At 36.0% G+C, this 15,067-nt stretch overlaps 1 protein-coding gene across 1 annotated transcript in view; it reads left to right on the top strand.

The window, feature by feature from the left end:
• Positions 1 to 15,067, top strand: part of CNTNAP5 (contactin associated protein family member 5) — a 485,513-nt gene that overhangs the window by 340,395 nt on the left and 130,051 nt on the right. The window contains exon 13 of the mRNA XM_070729992.1: positions 13,005 to 13,205. Within this exon, the coding sequence (XP_070586093.1) occupies positions 13,005 to 13,205 (201 nt within the window). The remainder of the gene's footprint in view (positions 1 to 13,004; positions 13,206 to 15,067) is intronic.

The raw sequence follows: 15,067 nt of genomic DNA, 5'->3' as shown, positions 1-15,067 counted from the left end.
TGTTTTCTGTCCTGTGTCTCTTTACTGTTAAAAATAGGTGCAGGCTGTTGGAGATGAGTTTGTGCTGTCTGCATCTCAAACTAAAGCACAAATGGTTCCTGTAGTTTGCAACTTTTCTGGAAATCTGCTCATATTCCTGCATCATTCAAAGGGTTTTCATCCCATAAGTACATAGCTAAAAATCTATGAAGATTCTCAGTCATCCAGATCCTGGTTGCTTTCAAAAGGCAACTGGACTTTCTTGGTTTTTTCATAGAATAGAATGGAATGGAATGGAACAGATTTTTTTATTGGCCAAGTGTGATTGAACACACAAGGAATTTGTATTGTTGCACATGCTCTTAGTGTGTATAAAAGAAAAGATAAGTTCGTCAAGAAACTATAAGGACTAATGATAGTCAAGGTACAAATAAGCAATCAAATCATATTAGGAACCAATCAATAAAAATTGTAAGGATACAAGAAACAATATTACAGTCATACAGCCATTTGTGGGAGGAGATTGGAATGATGAGAAGATTAATAGTAGTGCAGACTTATAGGGTTACTTCACTTATTAATTAAAGACACATAATAGTTTAATTGTTCCTTTATGCCTTGACAGTGTTGAGGGAATTATTTGTTTAGCAGAATGATGGCATTTGGGAAAAAACTGTTCTTGGTTCTAGTTATCTTGGTATGCAATGCTCTATAGCATCATTTTGAGGGTAGGAGTTGAAACAATTATTGTCCAGGATGCTAGAGGTTAGTAAATATTTTCATGGCCCTTTTTTTTTGATTCATGCAATATATAGGTCCTCAAGGCAGATTGATATCAATTGTTTTTTTCTACAGTTCTTTTTTTCTTTGAAGACATTTCACTTCTCATCCAGGAAGCTTCTTCAGCTTTGATTGGATGATGTGAAACAGAAGGATTTATACTCCTTACAAACAGCTGGTCATTTATTTGCATTCTTTCTGATAATTGTTGAGGCCACATCCTCCAGCCAAGGAGGCTCCACATCTATATGCACTACTCACAACTATGATGTGGATGACTGAGAATCTCCATTGACATTCTTCAATGAAAAGTGTGAACTCTAGAAAATAGTGAACATTCCAATAACAATAAAGAAGTGTAAATCCTAGGAAATAATAGGAAAGTAAAGAGGAGTCCTTGAAAATTTTGCTCTGCTAGTCGTTGCCACTATAGGGAATAGCTCTCATTTCCCTTTCAAAGACCTGAGCCAGGAGTGCTGTCCAATAACATTTCTGTGATCATGTTGCCAGCATGATGTCACAGAACACAGTTTCCTCCACATCAAAGTAGTACTTATTATCTACTTGCATTTTCATTCTTTCGAACTGTTAGGTGGGCAAGAGCTAGGCAAAAATGGGTGCCCATCGCATCATGCAACACTAGAGTCTCGAATCTAGACTGAGGATTTTCAGAGGATGAATCCAGTATCTTAACTGCTAAGAGACCATGCTGCCCCTAGGAAATAATAAACACTCCAATATTGTATTAAACAGATTTTGTCCACATGGTATCATCTCCTGACTTCCCAGAGAAAATGTGGTATTGTTGATTGAACTAAAGATAAGTTGATAGATGACAAACTCTATTTCATTTGTGCACTGTAGGTTTTCCCCCCGATCATCATCAGTTTATCCTAATAATAAATTATGAGATACTGCATGTTGAACTGAGAAATAATTATTGACTCAAATCACCAAGTGATTTTTATGTTGAATAATGTCTGAACCCATGTTTTGCCATTACTGGTAGAAAATTATTGTAACATATGCAGAAATAATAATTTAGGGAAAACAAAGTTAATATTTTGCCATTTGCTATTTTTCTTCCTTGCTTCATATTACTGTCATATATTAAAACATAGTTTAAAGAGTTGTTATAATGTCAGGCTGCGAGTCAAAAACATTTGCAATTGTTTTATTGCTTGTTAATCTATGGCAGAAGACAAGAAAGCAAGAACCGAGAACTATAATGTATGGTCATACAGAAAGCAAAATGAAATAATAATTAAAAGTAGGGAGGGAGGATTCCTCCCTTTATTCACATGAATTGACTAATTAAATATATTTCATTTTCCCATTAACAAATTAAATCTTTACAATAAACCTACTGATTTCAGACATTTTGCCACTATAAGTAAGTAAATTCATAGGTAATGTAACTTGTTTTCCACAGAGGATTTTAAGAGAGGCCCTTAATTTTTTATAAGTTCCCTATTAATAAACTTATGAATACTAAACTAAAGCACTATTAATGTAAAACAGACTCCAAACATATAAATCAGAATAATTTCCACTGTATTTAATTTCCAATGTTAATACCAGTATTAAAATCAAATCCGTGCCATTCCTTCTGAGTTGTTCAGTATGCATAAACAGGAATCATTTGTTCAATTAATCTCAGTAAAGGTTATGAATGCTCATTTAACATTCTTTAAGATCCTAACCCATTCATTTGGGCTAATATTCTGTCTCATTATTCAAAATTATCTGCAAATTACCCATATTCATCTTGATATAATTTTTGAACTGTAAAGAAAAATTAATTCTGAGCTTAAAAGCTCTAGGAACTTTATCTAAAGATAGTAATAGCACAAGCGCTCCAACGCAGCTTTTACATAATGCCAAAATTGTAGAGATTAGAGCAGCTTTAATTGTATATATTGCCACTGAGCAGTCTTAGTAATACAAATGGTTTTGCAAAATAGCAGATATTTTGAAAAAACTAACTGGCAGGAAGCTGGTCTAAATCATTTCTCCTCATCATCCTTTTTCTCGTCACAAACTCTGGGAAATGATCTTCTAGCGGTGTCCATGTATAGATTATCCATAATGCTAATTTTTTGTAAAATTATTTCAAATAATGACTCCCATTTAAGGATTAAAACAATATCAATAACAAAACAACATTAAAACTTAAAACTACGGAAACCATAAACATTTAAAAAAAACCTGCCACTAAGTTAAACTTCTGAAATGCAGTCACCTCACTTGAGTTCCAAGAACCAGTAGAGGTGAAAACATCGACCTGGTGGTATAATTGAACATTGGAAGAATTAGCCCCTGACACTCCCACCTCCCTATTACTGTATATTTATATTTCCAGCTTTGCAGCCAAGCAGACAACCCTGAGATTTCCTAGCACTCTTCCAATGCTAATCACATCCAAACCTGTTTAACTTTTTTAAGATCAGTCAAAGTCACTGAGATACTTTCTAACTGTTACCGACCTTGTTTGTTGTGATTATGATTCAATTGGTGTAAATTAACTGTGCTCAAGGACCAATATTGTAAATCATAAGAATGGTATTTATTGATATGCTAGCTATGTTAAACAATTAAAAGATTAAAAACTAATACCAGCTAAAGGAATTAAAACAACAACAATAGAATAGTGCAGAAAAGAAAGAAAAAATAGAAAAGAATATAGTAAAGGAAACAACAGATATAAAAATGGCTTCCTTCTTCATCACAATTTTAATACGTTTTCATCATTTTAAAACACAGCAAATCATCTCTTCTTTTCATATTTTATCTCCTATCTGTAAACATATCATTAGATTCTCATTAGAAACATAGAAACATAGAAGACTGGCGGCAGAAAAAGACCTCATGGTCCATTTAGTCTGCCCTTATACTATTTCCTGTATTTTATCTTAGGATGGATATATGTTTATCCCAGGCATGTTTAAATTCAGTTACTGTGGATTTACCAACCACGTCTGCTGGAAGTTTGTTCCAAGGATCTACTACTCTTTCAGTAAAATAATATTTTCTTATGTTGCTTTTGATCTTTCCCCCAACTAACTTCAGATTGTGTCCCCTTGTTCTTGTGTTCACTTTCCTATTAAAAACACTTCCCTCCTGGACCTTATTTAACCCTTTAACATATTTAAATGTTTCGATCATGTCCCCCCTTTTCCTTCTGTCCTCCAGACTATACAGATTGAGTTCATTAAGTCTTTCCTGATACGTTTTATGCTTAAGACCTTCCACCATTCTTGTAGCCCGTCTTTGGACCCGTTCAATTTTGTCAATATCTTTTTGTAGCTGTTTTGTAGGTATTATTCAGTCCAAATCAGTAAAAGTCCATTAAGGGCAACCAGAGATAATCCTTTTGTTTTTAACAATCTTGATTTTTAATCCCTTCAAATAATGTCACAGAACTCTATTTCTTTTCAGTTCTTCTTTGCCCATTCTCACAAGATTTTTCAGAGATTTAACAGCTCTCTTTTCTGATTCCAGTGTAGAAAACATTATATTTCACTTTATTGGTTTTTATGTCCCTTATGTCTCTTTAAATTACCATAGAGCACCTTTGTACTCTCTAAAAGAGTTTATATGTTTGGGTGTGTCTTATAGCCTGAATGTAGCTTTTTTTCAAAGCTTTTTTCTTCAGACCTAACTAACTGGTAGCGATCTTCCCAGATCTTACCTTGCAGCCTCTTTCATTGCTTTTCTCTGTTTTTGAAGCCCTAGGTCTTTGCAAGTTTTTTTTTTCATTGCTCTACTTTCTCTGGATGTTTCTTTCAAACTCTAACAAGGTGCTAACAATGTTTCCAGCTCTTAGGGCTTGCAAGCTTTTTCATTGTTACTTTCTGCAAAGAATGTTTTCCAAGCCTTAAGTCTTTGCAGGGTTGTTTGTTTGTTTTTTCATTGCTCTACTTGCTCCAAATGTTTCTTTCCAGCTCTAACCAGGTGCTAACAATGTTCCCGGCTCTTACCACCTTGCAATCTATTTTATTGTTACTCTCTCTGAATAATTTTTTTTAAAAAGCCCTAACCAGGGGATAAAATAATGAGCTGAAGCTGACCAGACTAAGGACGCTATCCAGATGAATATCTGGTAGGCAGATTTTTTCTCCTATTTTCCTCCTCAAAAACTAAGGTGCGTCTTATACTCCAGTGTATGGTATTCAAGCATCAGGCATGTGTGCATCAATATAGCATATTCTTCCATGTCATTTTTATAGCCAAAAGTTCTTCCCCTTCTGCAACCTCTTTTACATACAGCCTATCCGTGAAGGCAGATATAGCTATTGACAATGCTAATATTATTTTTTGCTCCATTTTTTGAAATTATTCTCAAATATTTCCATTGTTAATATATTTTGCACCATTAAAACATTATTAGTCAAATTTATATATTATCTTTTAACTAAAATCTTTAGTTCCCTCTAGTGTACACTTTTAAAAATTGTATTTATATATTTTTGTATATATATATATATATATATATATATATATATATATATATATATATATATGTTTTCGTAGATTTTCACGGGTACAGGTATGACGGTCTTGGTATATTCGGGTTTCTTCCCATGTAGGATTTGGAAATTTCTGGCGACGTTTCGACGAGGTCTCACTCGTCATCTTCAGGCTGGTATTTCTGTCCTTGTTCTAAAGCGAACACTGCGAGACCTGAGCTGCCTTCCTTCTATAAATACTGGTGGCTGGGTGTGGTCTGATGGCTCAGCAATTGCCTGTTGTGTAGAAACTTCCTGCTGAGTCAGTGGGGTAACATCTGGGGTCGTTGATGTAGCTGAGGTATGCTGATTAGTTAATGGTTGTAGATTAGGCGTTATATCCTGAATAGTTGGAACTTGCAGGCTACTTGATTGTTTTACAATGTGTGCTCTGAGTCTGGTTTCTATGGCTGGGGTACGTTTGAGGGCTGGTTTCCAGATGTCTGGTAAGCAGGAGGTATCATCCTGCTTGTTCATATTTTGGGGATGGCCATCGAGATAGAAAAACATCCCCAAAATATGAACAAGCGGGATGATATTATTTGAAATAGAAGGAAAGCAGGTAATTTGTTTTGCAATACAGCAATTCAGCAAGTTCATGAGTTCAGCCGTTAATGCAATATCTCACCTTACTTCATCCCTGGACTCCTGGGATTTACCAAAGCTATTATTTTACAGGACTTTTAACAGATCAAATAGATTGGCAGTTCTCCTGACAATAATTATTGTAATTTGTTGACTTGTATGACAAAATAATATGATGGAAGACACCAGCAATTAATTTTCTTATTATTTTGTGTGGAACCAGAATGAGGGGATTTTTGTTCCCCTTCGTACCAAAGTAGCTTGGGATGGAAGTTTTATTGAATCTTCAACATGTTTTTTTAAAGTTAATGGAAGTGAATGTGATCATAGAAATAGAAATAACAGAGTTGGGAGGAACTTTGTATGTCTTCTAGTCTAATCCCTTGCTCGGGCAGAAAACCCTACATCACTTCAGAGAAATGGTTATCTAATTTCCAGTGTTGGAGCACCCTCATAGATTGATTTCAGTCTGCTTTTGAAGAATTATGACCATAAACAATGGAATAGATTTATTTTTTAAGAGTTAGGACCATAAACAATGGAAACAATGCCCCAAAAATAAATGGATGCAAAGATCCAAACTAGAATTGTAAAAAAAACCAACCCAAAAACCTTGATTGATTGATTGATTGATTGATTGGATTTTTATGTTGCCCATCTTACATTGCACCTGGAAATATGGACTGGTTTAAGAACTCAGAGAAGTCAGTGACAATACAGTACTACAACAACAATTTGTTATTTAATAATTGCATCCATGTGTATTCCACGTGCTACATAACTAGATTCATAAGAGTAGTATTCTTCTTTCTAAAGGCTAACGGTTGTTTCTATGTAATACGTATCTGAAATGTAGAAAGCCACCAGTCTGAGGAAAATTGTGTCATGCCAGCTGAGATTGCAATAAAGAAAGGAAGCTCAGCTGGAAGTGGGGAAAGTGCACTGGGACAGGCGAAGAAAATACAAGGATTACCATGTCCCCGTTTCATCCCAGCGACAAGTAATGTAAGAAATAGACTTGGAAAATCTAAAAAAAAAAAACACCCTACCCAATATACCATTTTGCGAAAAGCCTCTGGGCTTCTGAACACTCTGTAATAATTGGGTCATTAAATAGCTGCTCACACATAAAGCTGTAGCATTAGCTCAGAATTTGTATTGTGAGCTGTGCATTACAAAATGGTTTAACAAGCACTTATGATATTTGGCTTCTGCTATCTTAATTTAACTTTTCCAGGTTAATGTCATGCAAAGTGCATTACTTGTCCTTCAGCTACTTTACCTGTACCTGGTTTGAAATTTATCCAAGAGTGTAATGAAATAATAAAGGGAGAATGCTGAGAGAGGGAGAGCTGCTTCCCCGTTCTCTTCACACACACACACACACACACACTTGTGTAAATCCAGGAAGACTTAATTAATTTAAGTCAGTGGAGAGAATAAAAATAGGACATCCATGTGATAATGTTCTTCTGTGTTTATTGAAATGAGGAAAGCAAGCTAGGCTTGTTGACACAGTTTCCAAACTGCAGCCTCTTTGGTGGTCTCTTTGTACTTCTGTTTCTGAGGAAGGGATGCAGTTGAAGAAAGCATCTTGTGAACTCATTTGGCGGGCCCCAGGGGAAGAGCCTTCTCTGTGGCGGCCCCGGCCCTCTGGAATCAACTCCCCCCAGAGATTAGAACAGCCCCCACTCTCCTTGTCTTTCGCAAATTACTTAAGACCCACCTATATCGCCAGGCATGGGGGAACTAAGACATCCTCCCCCAGGCTTTTATATTTTGTGTTTGGTATGTATGTGCTGTATGGTTTTAATTGCTGGGGTTTTATATATGTTTTTTAATATTGGATTTGTTTTACTGCTATATTGTTTTATTATTGTTGTGAGCCACCCCGAGTCTTCGGAGAGGGGCGGCATACAAGTCCAATAAATTATTATTATTAATTATTAACTCAGACAGCATATGAAATCCTGTTACTGTAGTTATCAGAAGGAAATATTCAATAGCTGCCAAGTTTTGGAATTGTTTCTCAAAACCAAGGAAGAAATAATGGTGCCAATGAACTTTCAAAACCTTCCACTGCTCCCCCCCCTCCTCCAAACAATTTTGAAGAGTGTTTGCATAGATATCAGATTTTCAGGGTTTGGCACACTCTTCTGTAGCTTGATAACCGGGATGTCGTGTTGCCCAAAAAGATAGGTAGCCTTCACCTTTTCTCATTCATCGTTTGAACTATGGGTGCATATAAATTACATATTGTTCTATCTGTGAACAGGTTTCTTCACTCAAAACAATCCCTACATTTGTAATATAAAAATGAAAGGTACTGAACTCTAAACGTTTTGCTTCTAAGTAGTCCTGAATAAGATTGCACAAGTAGACTGCACTCAATTCATTATTCATGTAGTTATTTAAAGCTACTTGGGTTGGCATATGTCACTATTGTTTTGCTCTTTCTGCTTTCTTCTGGGTTTTCTGGGTATAAGTTGACACCTATAATGGGAGGTGGCAAATGACTAGCAAATGTCAAGGGGATTATTAAAAATTAGACAACCCATGCTCTGTTGGGTCAGATATTTCTTTACCGAAAGAGAATCTCCTTGGTGGTCAAAAAGCAATGGGAAAAAGACTGATGTCTGACTTCCAGCTGATTTCTCCATTGAGTTCCCTTCTAGGCAAGCAGCATCAGAAGTCTTCCTTCCTTCCTTCCTTCCTTCCTTCCTTCCTCCCTCCCTCCCTCCCTCCCTCCCTTTTTCCTTCTCCCCCTCTTTTCTTTTCTTCCCTCTCTCCTTCTTTTCCTGTCTTGTTTCCTCCATCCCTCCTTCCCTCCCCATTCTTTCCTTCCCTCCCAGCATAATTAAACTAGGAAATGACCCCATCCACAAGTGTCACAGATCCTATTAGCAATTGGGTTAATTGGCAGGCTCTTCAGGCACTCCTTCTCCAACCTTATCTGTTGCCAGTAGAGATGACCTTGGTTCTCAAGAGAAAGCTCTTTGCTGTGTCTAGTAATGCATTCCAATCTTCTTTCCCCTCTGTGTGGCAACTAAGGTACAAAAAGACGGCTGTAGCCAGGTTCAGTGCAAGGTATACACCAGGTGTGTCTCATTTAGCAAGACAGGACTGCTTTATTATAGGTAGAAGTCCTCCAAGGTCCCTTCCAGCCTTATGATTTTATAATTTCTGCATTCTTCTAGCTTTTTTCTCCTTGGCACTCTCCCCTTTCATCTCTTCTCTGGCTACTGAATGTGGTAAAATAGGGGAATAGAGTAGAGGGATGGAGAGCATAAGTTCTTAACTTAGTCAGGGTTTTTAAAGTTTTTGCTATTCTCTTTCTTTATATGTTCATAAATTCATGTTTCTTTCTCCCAAGAGATAATGTTTTAATACAGTACATATTTTAAAAAATCAAATTTCCTAAATATAATGCATTTTGGGACATTATTTACACCAACATATAAATATGTATGTAAAGTCCTCCTTAATATATGTATTTCTTGATCAGAGAATTTATATTACAGCCTGTTGAAAGGTATAAACATTGACTGAAACCTACGTATATATTCATCTGCATATTGATTAGAAGAGCATTCAGATTAACATGTAAATGAAACTCATTTACCTCTGTTTCTGTATGAGGTATTTACATTATTCCAGCAGTATATATGTAAAGAAAATCTGTAATGCATTTGTTTTGCCTCAAATGATTTGATCTACCAATGAAATGCCATGAGGTTATGGATGACAGTGGTAAATGCAGTAAATTATTGATCATGACTGCTAGAATATGCTTGGAAAATCTTCCATAATTAATATTATTATGTTATGTATATATTTTAAAAATACATAAAATATCCTATATTTGAGGAAATTGATAGGAAACTAAGTGGAATAGAAAAAAGAACATTAAAAAAGATAAGTATTAAGGTAAATATACAGAGAAGTGATGCCTTTATTTTAGTTGCATGCAAAAAAAAAATATCTAAAGGAATAGGAAGGCCAAATACACATCATGATAGCTGCAGATTTCATATTAGATTCTGAAAATCTAATAACCAAGTTCACGATTCTTGTCCCCAGACCAATGCAAAGTTTTATGAAATGTTTTTGGGCTTTTTCATTTATTTGTTTAATTTATTAGTCAATTTAGCAAGGCAGTGTATACTACTATTATTATGGTTGGTCGTACAGTTAGCCAGACATTTAAACTGTATGTGTCATTTTTTTCACTTATCAAGTCCTTCCCAAGGACCTGGGATAGACAGATATTGTTATTTAGTAACATGAAAACTATTGTTGCAGAATGTAAGTTGTTCTAAATAGAACTGTGGTGATTTTGTTCTTGCTGATGCTATTTAAGATTTCAAATCAGAACAATATAAGAAATCTTAATCAAACAAATAACAAATAGCAATCATGTCAGGGAAATACCAAGGAAATTATACATTATATGAAACATAAAATCAAATACAGCATTGCAGATCATTCTAACCCAAGGCCTGCTGAAAAAACTACAACTTTCCTAAATAGGTCTGAATGGTCGTCAAGGATAGCCCCTCGCAGTATGTCCTTGTGCATCAACAGTAGTTCAAACAATAGGTTATCTAAAAATGCATGTACATTTGGATTGCCTTCTAATTCAGGTATGATTGACATGCAAGATGAATTCATGTTAAGGACATGTTATACTTTAAAAAACTGCAGTTTGGCATTAAGTCAAACTTATCTATAAATTTAAAGCTTGATATGGGACTATGCATATTTGCAGTTGGACTCTATCCTAGTTTAGTGATGCTTCTCCCTGCCCCCACTGGAATCTTCTCACCTGCCCTCCAGTCTCCATAAATTTAATCTCTCCAAACTCCAAGGAATTACATTAGACTCTGAGAACCACTCATCATCCAGTTCACATCACTCAACACTCATCAACCAGCAAGTGTCCCAGCTTCTTAGGTCCAAAACAGTGGTGGACAGCAGTCAATGCGGCCAAGTGTGTGGTTCTGGAAGGTATCGTGCACCCAGGTTTGCAGCTCCAGTAGGTCTGGAGCCGTGCCCGCATGCAACCAGGGAGATACTGGCAATGTTTACTGGTTTACCGGAAGCAAGGAAATAGGGGAAAATAACCCAAATCTTGCGTGGGCGAGCGTCCTCGTGTGAGCAAGATTTGGGTGAAAATTGCCACTTTTTTGCTTCCATGCATTCAAAAACATTGGTTCTTATACCAATTATATGCTCACTGGTACTCAGTCTTCCCCTGCCACCACTGCTCATGATTCTACAAACCAACAAACTACAATAATGTTTCACCATCACTCCCAACTTTGCAGACTCACCATAGCTTCTCTCTAGTAAGTGAATAAGATCCTCACTAACTTTGGCCATCATATCCATCACATTTAACAAGATCCTGAGGTAGTGTAGTGGTTAGAGTGCAGTACTGCTGCCAACTTCAGTTGATTGCTAGCTGCAGTTCGCGAGTTCAAATCTTACTGACTCAAGATTGACTCAGACTTCCATGCTTCTGGGGTGGGTAACATACATGATTGCAGCCAAGTCAGACCATATACTGTAAAGAAGTCATGCATGTCATTCAGTAGTGGGTTCTAAAACCTTTTACTACTGGTTTACTACTGGTGGATGGGTGGAGCTTTCTGCCGCTAATGCTACCAGTTCTTAAAACCGGGCCAAATTGGGAACAATGTGTTGCTGATCTCATTAGTCATGAGTGAGCTGCTTGAAAGACCAGAATGGTTTTGAAAACAGTTATTTGGGAACAATCAAGGGGAAAGGAGTTTTATTTATTTTTATTTATTTATTCATTTATCCAATACACAAATACATAGGAAAAAAATAGACATGTAGTAATATATATATATAAGGGTAAAGTGAACTTAGAGGTGAGGATATATGAAAGAAAGAAAATATATATGATAAGTGAGAGAAAAGAAAGACAATTGAACAGGGGACAAAAGGCACACCAGTGCACTTTTGTATGCCACTTTATGTTGGAAAATGGTAAGTTATTGTCAATATTAAAATTCTGTATGAAAATGAACACTATTTTTATTTCATTTTTGCTATTTTGCTAGATTCCTTTCTTCCGTCAAAATCAATTCCATTTTACTCCTAAAATGAAAGGACAAAATGTATTTTCCACTGCACTAAAACTCAAGTGTGGTGTTGTCTTGCTATCAGCCAAAGGTCCTTGAGATCACACTTAATAGTATAGGTTGGCAAAGCTTTTTGTTTCCATCTGAAAGTCAGCCAGAACTATAGTCTAATCCAGGGATCTCAATTTTACTGCACCATCTTTTTGTGGGGAAAGTGGCACAATAAAATTATGTCTGTCTGTCTGTCTTTCCATCTGCCTATCCACCCAGCCAAACCCACCCACCCATCATCTATCTATCTATCTATCTATCTATCTATCTATCTATCTATCTATCTATCTATCTATCTATCTTTCTTTCTTTCTATCTATCTATCTATCTATCTATCTAACATTTATTTATCATCTGGCAGACAGCGAGACAGCGAGACAGACATCTTGCTATCATAAAAGCTATCTATCTAGCTATTGTTATTTTTCATCACATCTTTGTTGAACATGGTTTTTCGAAACCAATGGCTTTGTTTTTTGTTTTCATTGTTTTTGTTGCCAAAAATAATGAGGCAAATCCTATTAATGTTTCTTCTACAGCAGCATCTCTCTTCAAAATCCGCTTCTACAGAAATCCATGGATTTTTCTTCCCTTTTGTCTATATACTGTGTGGATCCACATTGAGCCAGAAAATAGAACAAAAATGTAATTTAAGCTGTAAAATCATAAAGTGATGGACTCCTAAAATTACTTGTAAGACTCCAAGTTTACATATTCATAAATATTGTTTTTTAGCCTGATTCAGCTGATAAGAACAATTGGGAGTTTACTTGTAAATCTCTTTGGATTGCTGGGTGCTCCAGTTTTATTGGATATCTTGGTTTAAAAATGGAAGGATTAATTATTGCTTCTTTAAAATTAACACTTTGTCAAAGATACTTATGTTCATACGCTGTGCCCCAATATATGTAACAAAAATATTAAGCTTTAAATGAAACAAAAAAAAATTCAGCTCATTTTCCTATCTCTTTTCCCTTTCATTTCATCACAGAAGACAAGATCTGGACAGTGGTACAGCACAATAACACAGAATTGACTCATGTCCATGGATTTGATCCTAGGAAGCCATACACCATGAACTTCAGTTATAATAGCAGTGGAGATCAGCTGGAGGCAATAACAAATAATGCTGAATATTGTGAACAGGAGACAATTTACCATTGTAAAAAATCACGTCTGCTGAATTCCCCAAGTAAGTGCAATCTATTGAGGTCTTTCTGGGGTTTTGTTTGTTCGTTTGTTTTTATTTTTGTTGTTTTTAGTGTCTGTAATATAGAAATAAACATATTCACAGATAAGATAAAATAATTGAAATGAGAGTGTGGCTAATTTTATTATTTATTTATTTACCATATATACTCGACCTCAGCTTATACTCGAATCAGTGATGGCACTCGGGCACTGTGATGGCCCGAGTGCAGGCAGGGACACTTCAGTTATACGCGATTCCTCAGGGAGCACATATAGGTGAAGAGATATCACTGTGGAGCAGAGAGCGAGTGCTCCCTGCTCCACAGTGGACTCCGGACAGCCACAGACCTGCGGCTGTCTGGAGTAACCAGCATAGGCGGCATGATGACATCACATGCGCTGTGTCGACAAGAAGACAGAGCGGCAGGGAGGCAGAGCAGTAGGGAGGCGGAACAGTGGGGGATTGAGGTAAATACTTGCATTTTTGATGGATTTAATTGTTGCTGATTGAGCTACTTTTTTTACTTTTTAAGTTATTGTTAATACCAGATTGTTTTTGTTTACCCTCTTTTAAACTCACAGAGCTAGTTTACTGGTTTTCTTTGAAATAAATATTTTAAAACATTTAATCTACTGATGCGTCAATTAATGTAATTTTATTGGTTTCCATTTTTATAAGTTACCAGTAGCCACTGCATATTCCACCCTAGGCTTATTTTCGAGTCAATAGGTTTTCTGAGGTTTTATGGCAAAAGTAGGTGCCACGGCTTATAATCGGGTCGGCTTATACTCAAGTATATATGGTACTTACTGACTGACTTACTTACTTACTTACTGTCTTTATTATTTTTAATATAAATAATTCAACGTGGTGAGCATACCTAGTATTCCTTCCTCGTCCTATTTTCTCCACCAAAATAGCCCTGTGATGGCTGTTGGACTGAGATAGAATCACTGGCCCAAAGTCAATAATACAAAAGGAAAGGTAGTATAAAATAATATAAAACATTTTAAAAAAGTGTCTTAATAGCAAATACTAACTTATGTTAGTGACATATAATAGTTTGATCTTTTAAAAGCAACTTCTGTATGGTCAGCTTGCTCCATTGATTTAAGAAAAATTAAGAGAAAGTGAAAAAGAAAACTCAAAATCTTACAATTATAAATAAAAACTATTGACGTTACCTCACATAAATCAAAGCTGTTCTTACACAGGTCTAATGTTAAGAATTGAGGCTGCATAGTTTACTCCAAAGGTCCGCTGTTCAAGTGGGAAAATGGAGACTGCTGATTGGTTGAGCCATCTGACATCTCCCTATAAATAGGGAAGCTCTCAGCCTGGTTCTCTTCTGGATCTTGTACATATTTATAATAAAGAGCTGTTTGTCTTAAGCCTGACTCAGGCTTTTTCAGTCCCAGGATGCAACAGCTAACACATCCATGTAGAAAAATCCAGGTGACCCACTAAAAGGCAGCAAAGAGCTACAGAAACACTAGTTCTTTTCTAACTACTCATGTTCTTCATTTAAGTAAATACAGTTCTTCTCAATATTTGTAGTAGAAAGCTCTTTCTAAGTAATCAATAGGGCAGAATGCCTAATAATTATGGGGAGTAACAGAACTTCAATCATTAATGGAGGGTGGTTGTAAGCACTCTTCACACAACTAATTAGCATGTAATTACCACTTGGGAGAGCTCTTAAAGAGATAAAGATGTTTTTTTTTCAAAACTGAAGCTAGACATGCTTATGAAAGATATGTTATTATACATTTATATTTTAATACTTGGCAGCTGAAATCAGGAACTCAGTTGGTTGTGACTGAAATATTAAGGCTATCTCACAAAGTGGTTTTGATATTGGT

The sequence above is a fragment of the Erythrolamprus reginae genome, chromosome 1, assembly GCF_031021105.1.
Source record: "Erythrolamprus reginae isolate rEryReg1 chromosome 1, rEryReg1.hap1, whole genome shotgun sequence".
Taxonomy (NCBI): domain Eukaryota; kingdom Metazoa; phylum Chordata; class Lepidosauria; order Squamata; family Dipsadidae; genus Erythrolamprus; species Erythrolamprus reginae.
Note: the sequence above shows the minus strand (reverse complement) of the source record. Positions and strands in the feature narration are given on the sequence as shown.